The sequence below is a fragment of the Lutjanus erythropterus genome, chromosome 15 (assembly GCF_056507025.1).
Source record: "Lutjanus erythropterus isolate fLutEry1 chromosome 15, fLutEry1.hap2, whole genome shotgun sequence".
NCBI lineage: Eukaryota > Metazoa > Chordata > Actinopteri > Lutjaniformes > Lutjanidae > Lutjanus > Lutjanus erythropterus.
This window is the reverse complement of record NC_139331.1, coordinates 37,310,147-37,319,578: the sequence shown is the minus strand read 5'-3', so window position 1 is coordinate 37,319,578 and position 9,432 is coordinate 37,310,147. Positions and strand designations below refer to the sequence as shown.

At 43.7% G+C, this 9,432-nt stretch overlaps 2 protein-coding genes across 2 annotated transcripts in view; one reads left to right on the top strand and one right to left on the bottom strand.

Moving 5' to 3' along the window:
• Nucleotides 1-223: 223 nt before the first annotated feature.
• tmem242 (transmembrane protein 242) lies at nucleotides 224-4,392 on the top strand. Its single transcript, XM_084736805.1, has 4 exons — nucleotides 224-340; nucleotides 1,292-1,392; nucleotides 3,307-3,444; nucleotides 3,988-4,392. The coding sequence occupies exons 1-4, from the start codon at nucleotides 256-258 to the stop codon at nucleotides 4,099-4,101; spliced, it is 438 nt and encodes a 145-aa protein (XP_084592931.1). The 5' UTR covers nucleotides 224-255; the 3' UTR covers nucleotides 4,102-4,392.
• Nucleotides 4,393-5,976: 1,584 nt separating this feature from the next.
• Nucleotides 5,977-9,432, bottom strand: part of arid1b (AT-rich interactive domain 1B) — a 46,127-nt gene continuing 42,671 nt past the window's right edge. Inside the window, exons 22-23 of the mRNA XM_084736806.1 lie at nucleotides 8,427-9,132; nucleotides 5,977-7,546 (exon numbers count right to left, since the gene is read on the bottom strand). Coding sequence (XP_084592932.1) covers nucleotides 6,516-7,546; nucleotides 8,427-9,132 — 1,737 coding nt within the window. The 3' untranslated portion in view covers nucleotides 5,977-6,515. The remainder of the gene's footprint in view (nucleotides 7,547-8,426; nucleotides 9,133-9,432) is intronic.

The window sequence follows — 9,432 nt, the reverse complement described above, 5'->3', positions numbered from 1 at the left end:
ATCTTTGCTCCGGGAATCCGTTTCTGTGACTCTTTCCGCCTGAAAAAAAAAAAAAAAAGATATTCGACTTAAAAATGTAAAATAAAACTAAAAAACTGGTCTTTATTATAAGTTTTGTATATCATAATTTTCTGCCTGTATAAACCCATGTTTGATTTAAAAAAAGAAAAAAACGACAACAGAAAACAGGACGTTCTACCGTTCCTAGCTAGTATGTTTCTCTCCGGTCACTTTAGTCGGACGGACCGAAGCAACATGACAGCAGCGACAGAAGCTTCAGCTGTGGATGTTGGAGAAGGAGCACAAACTGATGAAGAGGCCAAGCTGCAGATGTTAAAAGGCGAGTTAGCAGTTAGCCTTTTAGCTCGTAGTTCATGATAACTGTAACTGTTAGTGGAGTTTGTACAGTAGTTTGTCGTTTGTTGTGATTTTCTATCTGAGGTCACAGCAATGTCGACCTGCGTGCTGCTGTGTTTTTCTCATACTAAACAAAACTCCAAAATCAGGCTTTTTTTTTTTTAAATCTAACCCTATTTATTCAGAAACTCGAACACCCCGTTAATATGATTCATGGCCGCTGCTGAGTTTGTAGTTTCCTCCGGCACGGGGACTTTGTTTTTCCAGTCGTGCAATAAGAGCGCGACACCAGACTTCTTTCAGGACTTGTACGATTTAATGTTTCCGTGATTATCACGTATTCCTCACAAGACATAAATTATTATTAAACGTTGTTTCTAAAACACTCAGGTCTTATGTTCAATTCGTCTGGATTTATATGTTAATTTTGTTCATGTAAACGTTGCTACCATATTTTTTTTTCCAAAATTGCCAAAAGATAAAACGGACATATATATAAATAATTCAATAAATTAATTGATATGCCATTGATTTAACCAAAAATAGCATTTAAATCATGTAGGTATTTATCAATTTCTGAATATATACTGTTTTAATTTATTTCTGTATTATTTTCCCTTTGTATCACGTATAGTCAATCACATAATCAGTGAAAAGAATTAAAACAAATAGCAATTTGTCACATTTTTATAAATTCAGTCATGCCTACATTTATTTTTAATATTATTTTTGGTGCATTTAATGGCATATTAATTTACTTATCGAGTCATTTATTAATACAGTTTGTCTGAGTGTTTTTTTTTAACCTTTAAAAACACATTTATATAAAGTGTTTTTAAAGTTGAACATTTTGGATTTCTGAAGCTTCCAGAGCAAACAGTTTTCCTCTTGGTGAACCTGCCTCTGAACGTCTCACCTGACTTCCTGTGTGCAGGTGCAGCGTTTCTGACCACGGTGGCGTCTGCAGGGATGATCGCAGGATTTGGCTCCACGGTGGCGCTCGCCAAGAAGAAAAGTCCTGACTGGTTTAATAAGGTTCTGGTCTCCAGCCTGTGAATGTTGTCACGTCTGTTTTAACCTCCTTTATAATCTTCACATTATTTTAAGCCCTGAGTTTGTCCTACAGGCACCAAGAAGAACTTATGTTTAATAGGTTGTTTTCCAGCGCCTTTTGATTTTCTAACAAAGAACTGTGAACTGTTGTGATGTCTTACTCTAATTTAACCAGTGTTGTTTTTACAGTGTCTCTGATTTAATGAAGTACAGAGCAGAGATCAGCTCGTTCCAGCTCACATCCTGTTTGTTTGGTGATGAGATCTCAGAATCTTCATCTCTTCAGAAAAGATGCTTAGTGATGATATCCAACATGTTATTTATCTTTTTTACTTTTATCCTCTAACCGAGCCTGAGTTGGCCCCGAACATCTTGTTTTTTTCTGTCTTGTTACGTCTTTTTCTTTTTTGTCTTGTTGTCTCGTTATGTCTTTTATGTTGTTTTCATCTTTTCTGTCTCGTCCCGTCTGTCCTGTGTGATGTCCTCTGATGGATCCTCCAGTCAATCGTTTTTTCTATGTCTTATTGTTTCGTCCCTTTAGTTTAAAATCAGTCTTGATGTTTGAAGGCGGCGCACAAAGATGCAAAATGACAATAATCAATAATTCACCTCAAAGTCATTTAAACTAAAGTAAGGAGTCTGTTTAGAAAATGTGAGAAAGTTCAGATATTTGTGTTCAGATGTCAGAAAAATAAATGTTCAAGTAAAGTACAGATACCTGAAAAATCTAAGTACAGTAACAGTATTTGTACTTAGTTACTTCCGTCGTCTGCTGACGGTTGATTTAGCAGGTAGCTCAGTTTTTTTCTTGTGCGTGTGAGAAGCTAACGATGCTAACAGCAGGTTGTTGAAATGTCGTGACGGAGAGTTTAAAGCGGTTTCTGCCGTCTTTCTGACTGTGATTCAGTTTGTGTTGTTTTTCTCTCATTTATAATCTGATCAGTTTCCTCTGCTGTCACTTTAATTTTTTCCCTCCTGACTGGATTACGTGACGAAAACATCCCGACACATTCCTCCAGAGGTCGACCTGAAAATAGTCCACGGAACAAACTCAGCGTGAAATCTCAGTTTTCGATGACACGGCCTCTAAACTGCTCCTGTTAACTGGAACTGCGTGCTGATTGGCCGCTCACAGGATCTGATTAAACATGACGCACATGGACACTTGTGTGTGAGATAAACTTGGCGTGGACGAACAATCGACCGCTTGTTCCTCGACTCTTTTTCTGTCACAGACTCGTCTTTGTCGTCTCCATCGAGGTCTCGGCTGCGCGGGACAGAGAGGAGCGAAACAAAAGACAGAAAAATTAGATTAAACTTCATGTGGTGACGAGAATGTTTGTTTCATGCCAAACTGCTGCTCTTTGCCGAGTTTGAACAAGAACAACAAACTTCATATTATTTTCAAATGTGGTTGTATGAGGGACTTAATCTGCATCAGTTTAAGTGTACACTATATTTCTGACCTCTTAACCTTTTTGTCAGATAGACTTTTATGACAGGAAACCACCGTTACATATGACCACAAACCAACCAAACTCCATTGATAAAATCATTAATTTTACCTCACAGAACACAGGAGTTGTTGGTCTGCTGCTGCCTCGATTTCTTAGTTAGTTTGTGTTATTGTGCGACTCTGGCGAATCAGAATTAACACTGAAGTCTCACAACAATACAAACAACCTAACAGATGGAGGCAGCAGCAGACCAACAACTGCTGTGTTCTGTGAGTTTAAATTACTAATTTTGTCACTGGAGTTTGGTCTGTCTCTTGTGAGCTTTAAATCCTGTTTATTACATATAAAATGTCATTTTGAATTTTAATTTCATTTTATTTCTGCATATAGAGTTTGTGATCAGTGTGGTGTTTGTCTGACTCTGGTTCTGTCTCTGCAGGGCATCGTAGCGACGGCGGCGGCCCCTGAGAGCGGGGCCTCTCTGGCCCTCAGGGCTCTGGGTTGGGGCTCTCTGTACGCCTGCTGTGGAGTCGGTCTGCTCAGTTTCACCGTGTGGAAAATCCTCGGAGTTCACAGCGTACGAATCTTCATCACTACGACTCACAGTCACACGTTAACGTACAAATAATTAACTTCACATATGAATATTAACGACTCGTCTACAGTTTGATCTCTGAGGTCAGTCGACAGATTCATGGTCCCAAAAACATTAACTCAGTCTCATCTGAACTGACAGGAAGTGTTGAGAATAAAGAAAAAATATTTTGAGGAAAATGAAGTTGTAAAATTTCTAGAATTATTTCAAAAAGAATAAACTTGTTAAAATGTTTTAATTAGTTCAGTGACCCTGAACCGTCGGACAGCGTCACGTATTAAAGGATCAGTTCAAATCATTCAGATTATTTGTTGAATTTTTGGAGGATTTTAAATTTTTTAGTTTGTCTTTTTACAGCTAAAACCTGCAGTTTGTTTGTGTATCTGAGTCCAAACACTACATCAAATTATTATAAAGTTATTACGTCAGACATGTTATTACTCTGCTGTGTTAAAACAGATCAGAAACACGAGTCTGTCTCAGCGTTACCAGTTTGTCTCTGAACTTCTTCTTCTTCCCTTCCAGCTGTCAGAGTTCAGACTGAAGCTTCAGTCCTTCTTCCCGTCCATCCCAAAGAACCCTGAGTCTGCAGCTGGATCTGAACCGCTGGACTGGGACTCTGTCTTCAAGTCCAAGTGACCCGCAGCTGCTGGACGACCAATCAGACGAGACGACACAGAGACTGAAAAAAACTGACTGTGCCCAGTCTGTTTCCCAGCAGCCGTCCTGGTTCACATGTTGTGTATATTTGTAAAGACGTGTTTGTTTCTGTGAATATGAAGTTGTGTTTTTTTCAGAATTTCTTGTTCTGAAAACGGGAAAACTGTCACATGATGGTTGTAACATGCTTGGCTCATAAAGGTCAGAGGTCACAGTGTCTGGGTAGGTAGTGGGCGGAGTCAGAACTAAAATAAAGGGCAGAAATGAAAAGGGTCAGTTATTCTTTTGTTTCACAGCAGCTGCAGCCGACTGAAGAATAACCTGCAGGAGGAAATATATAGGACATGTTAGCATGCTAACATGTATTTAACATGATAGCATTCAACGGTTAGTTTAAAATATGTAACGATTTAAATGTCAGCATGATCACAAAACTGTTGTAACATTATCATGGTAACATCAGAGTCTCAGCACACAGCTAACTGTTGGTGCTACTTCAGGACAGTTTTGACGTACTTGTATTTCCACTTTATGCTGCTTTACAGTTTAACTTGACTACAGTTCAGAGGGAAGTATTTGACTCTTTACTGTGTATTTCACAGCTGGAGTTTCTTTTCAGAGTAAGATGAATAAACAAACAGTTTTAGGAGTGTTTACATTTTCCTGCGACAGAAAATCTCCTGTGATTATAAAGTTTCTGCTGGCAGACTTAAAAAAACAAAACTTGATTTTTACTCAATAAACTTTGCTTGTTCACACGCTAACAACTACAACCTTTAAACATGAATGTTATGCTAACTATAACACTCTTAGCTAACGTTAGCATGTGACTGTGTTGAACTGTTTGACAAAATCAAAACGGTTACTGTAACTGTTAATGTTAGCCATATAACATATCCAATGTGACAATATGTAAAATGCCACTATTAGCACTTAGCATGCTGAAGGCTAACATTAATGCATCAACTGATACTATGGAAGAATGCTAATATTAGCCTTTAGCATGTGAAAATACTAACATTCTGCTACTAAGGACAAATGCTAACCCTACAGAAAAATACTGCTCTGAAAATGAATCATGGTTTAGTACATGTGATAGCTGCATATTGATAAATATGTAAATACTAAATTTACACTTTTGTATTATTTCATTTTTAAAAAGATAAACTAACAGAATAAACAATCTGTCAGTCTGGTGTTTATCATGAGAGATAATAGAGTCTGGAAGACAAAGTTCGGAGTTCTAGCACTTCTCAAGTTCATCCTCAAATTATTATGACTTTGTTTTCAAAACTTTATGACTTTATTGTGATTATTGAATTAAAACTTTGTCCTGCTCTTTAAGTAACATCGTGACCACCGGGTTTAGTCACAAACCTGTGGTGAGAAAACGAGCCGTGCGCTGCGTTCACAGTGCTCAACCAGAGTTCATGTACGTTTATTCTTGTTGTGGAACATAAAGATCTCATACTGAAGAAACAACGTCTGTCAAATCAAACAGGAGACGTTCTGGATGTAGAGATTTTCTTTTTTTTCTCTCTTTACATTGTTATAACTGTTTCTGAAGTTGTGTCAGTTAGCAACATGATGAGTACAGTCCCCGCCCCCCGCCCCTCCCGACCTTCTGTACACACAGTCTGTCAAATCAAACGCACCCTCCCAGTTCAGACACCCCCCCCCCCCCCCCCCCACCCGCCGACACCTCCTGAAACTTAAAACACAGAAACACGTTTTCAGCTGCGGGAGAGAAACCGTCACGTGAACGTCGTCTATTTACAGGAGGATGATGACGGTGGAGGGAAGCTTGGATCTGATTGGTGGAGGACACGTACAAAGTTCTTAAAAAACAGGAAGTGATTTTTGATACTGTTGTGGTTCGGCTGAATACTGATGGTCAAACTGCAGATGGTCCAATGATTCACATTTAAAGTAAAAAAAAAAACAAACCTATTGCACCGAAACAAAGAACATGACTGAACATCAGAGAGTTTATCTACAACATGAGTCACTATTTAAATTAATCTGACCCCGCCTCCAAAATCTAACTAACCCCGCCCCCCAAACAGAACCAAACCACCAAGTCGGTTTAAAAACGTCAAAGAGAGGCAGAGCCGAGCGTTCTCCACCGTCACACTTTGGTTCAAACGAAACAAAACAACAAACTGAATAAAAAATTAAAAATACAAGTATTAAATATTTTGTATTAAAATTACTTAAAAATCCCAAATAAACACTTTGATGGAGCCGCGGAGCTTTTATAGATTCTATATAGATTCATTTATGTAAAAACATTTCTGTTCTGTTCTTTAAATAAAAATAGAATAGGAGCCACTTCGTCACATGGCCGGAGCTGCTTCTGGCGCCACTGAGCGTGCTCCGTGGCGGTGTTCGTGTCACGAGCGGCCGATCTTAAAAAGTACTTCGCACATGATGGCCGCCACTGAGGTGTTGAGGGCGGCCGACAGCGAGATGTCCAGGAGCCGGCTCTCGTACAGAACGAACTCCGTCCGGTTCTCCTCCACCCTCGCCATGGCCAGCAGTGCCTTGGCGGCGCGGCACATCATGTTGATGCTGGGCGGCTCCGATGGCGCGGTGGCGGCGTGCAGCAAGCCATGTGAGCTCTGCTGATACTGAGCCATTGCCACGCTGTCCTCCAGGAAGCCAATCAGAGTTGCCACACTGCCCTTCTGCAGTGCGATGATGCGCGCCGCCGTGGGGTCACCCTGCGCCAGGTTGGACAGCACGGCCACCGCCATCTCCCGACACACCTGGCTCTTCCTCTCGCCCACAAGGCGAACCAGTGTGGCGTAGAGCTTCTGCTGGCGGCTGAAGGGCGGCGTGGCGAGCAGCAGGTCCACGTTGCAGTCCTGGATGCTCAGCTTGCACAGACATTCTAGCACGAGTCTCTGCGGCGTGAGCGAGGAGAAGCCGCCCGCCGCGGAGAACGGGTCCTGCGCCTCGGCGGACGGACACACCATCCAGTGCAGCAGCCCGTCCAGGACGGGCAGGCAGATGCTCTCTGGGTACCGCGACAGGTCCAGCTGGCCCGCCATGTTGGCAAGCGTCACCAGCGTGTTCTCCCGCAGCGCCGCCAGGCAGTCCCACCACCACTCGTCCCTGCTGCACGCCAGCCCCTGCTCCTCCTCGCGCTGGTAGCTGGGCGGCGTCCGTTTCCGGCGCGGGTGGTGGTGGTGCAGCAGCACCAGCCGGCCCAGGATCAGCACCAGGCCTGGGTGTCGCGACATGTCGGCGTCATTGCCGGGGACGAAGGAGAGGCCGCGCACGATGTTAGAGATGCAGACGCAACGTTTGGCCAGAGAGTCCTGCCACGACTCGGCGGTGGACAGAGGAGCCTCGTCCCAGCAGCGAGGCTCGTCCTCCAGGGGGCTGATGGGACTCCGACCTCTGACCTCTGACAGGCCGCCTGCAGACCAGAAACAGAGCGTTAATGTCAATAAAGTTATTTAAATCTGTGCTATTTCATTGTTATTTTACTCTTAAAGTTTCATGTCATTACCAAGATTCAGTTTATTTCATTTTGTTTCACTTTATTCCATTTCTTTTTAATTAAATTTCATTTCATTTTATATTCAGGTCTCATATGTAAACAAGAAAGTGACTTCCTGGTTAATAAAGTTTATTTAAGGACAGACCTGCAGTGAGCAGCTGATCATTAAAGGGACAGTTCATGTGTTCTAACAGAGTTCCTGATGATAATAAACTTCATCAGGCTGTTCAGGATGAATTAAACAGAAAGAGAGCCACCTGCTGGTAGAACACCAGTATGACGCCGACAGTTTAACTCCAGAATAAATCTGATTGAAGCAGAAATAATCAGCATGTCATCCCTCACTGTTTGTATTTAGTGTTCTGATTCTAATAACTTTATTAACACGTTAATTAACACAGTGGCAACAGTAGTTTAAATAAAAACCCAGACAGTTCAGAGCTGAGCTCAACAGGTCTGAGGGGTCCTGGAGTGCAACCTTGTTTTGGTGAATACTTATTCTTTAAGGATTTATATTTATGGAATATAAGTACTTTATGAAATGTTTTGGTTTGTTTTCATTGATTTAATGTGTAAACTGTCTCTGGGTCAACAAGAATTCACAACTTCAAACTATTTAAAAATTTTAAAAATGGTGAAAAATTAATCCTGTTATAATCTTGTCATTAGGTTCAAACGTGAAAACAGGTGAAGCGAACGTTCGTATATATGAACACACACACACCCTCGAGTCTACGTTACCCATAATGCATTTCAGTGAACTCCTTATGCCAGCCCTCCTCGTCCTCCTATTTACCTTCTTGTGTCTCCAGTGGCGTCTCCTCTCCGGGTGGCAGGCTCCTCCTCTCCGCCTCTTCCTGCCTGTCAGCAGCTTCTCCCATTCCATCCTGACTCCTCCCCTCACCCCCTCCCCCTCGCTCCTCCCTCTGGGCGGGGCGGTTCAGAGGAGTGGTGTCTCCTGTTTGGATGTGGGCCGTGGAGTCTCCTCCTCCGGCCTTCCAGTGCAGAAGGCCGCTGATGAATCCGTTGGGTCGGCTGAGTTCGGCCCAGCGCTCCTCCACCTCCTCCCACTCCTCCCCCGTCTCCTCCACCCTGATTGGCAGCTTGTCGTACTTGCTGGTCTGTGGTGGGCGGGGCTCTGCCTGCTCCTGCTGCTCCTCAAGCAGCTCCGCCTCCTGTTTGACGTCAGCCTCCCCGTCTTTCACCTCCTCCTTGGCATCGGTGGCATTTACAGCCGTGAGAATCGGCGGTGTCGTCTCTGCCTCCTCCTCTGACCTCCTCGGTGTCCTCTGCTCTTCAGCTGATTGGCTGTTAGACTCAGAGACGGCAGCGGCAGCTGGCAGCTCCTTCTGCACCTCCTCCTCCTCCTTGGGGGGGTCAGGCAGGGGCCCCAGCAGGGTCCTCTGACCCTCCGTCCCCACCTCATACTCCTCCAGGATACCGAAGATCTGGATGAGGCAGCGGCGGTAATACTCCACGATGAGCTCCAGGAAACCCGGCAGCTGCAGGAGGACAGGAGACCAGGGAGGAGGAGGACACGAGGAAGACAGGAGGAGGAGGACACGAGGAAGACAGGAGGAAGACAGGAGGAGGAGGACAGGAGGAAGACAGGAGGAAGACAGGAGGAGGACAGGAGGAAGACAGGAGGAAGACAGGAGGAAGACAGGAGGAGGAGGAGGACACGAGGAAGACAGGAGGAGGAGGACAGGAGGAAGACAGGAGGAGGAGGACACGAGGAAGACAGGAGGAAGACAGGAGGAAGACAGGAGGAAGACAGGAGGAGGAGGACACGAGGAAGACAG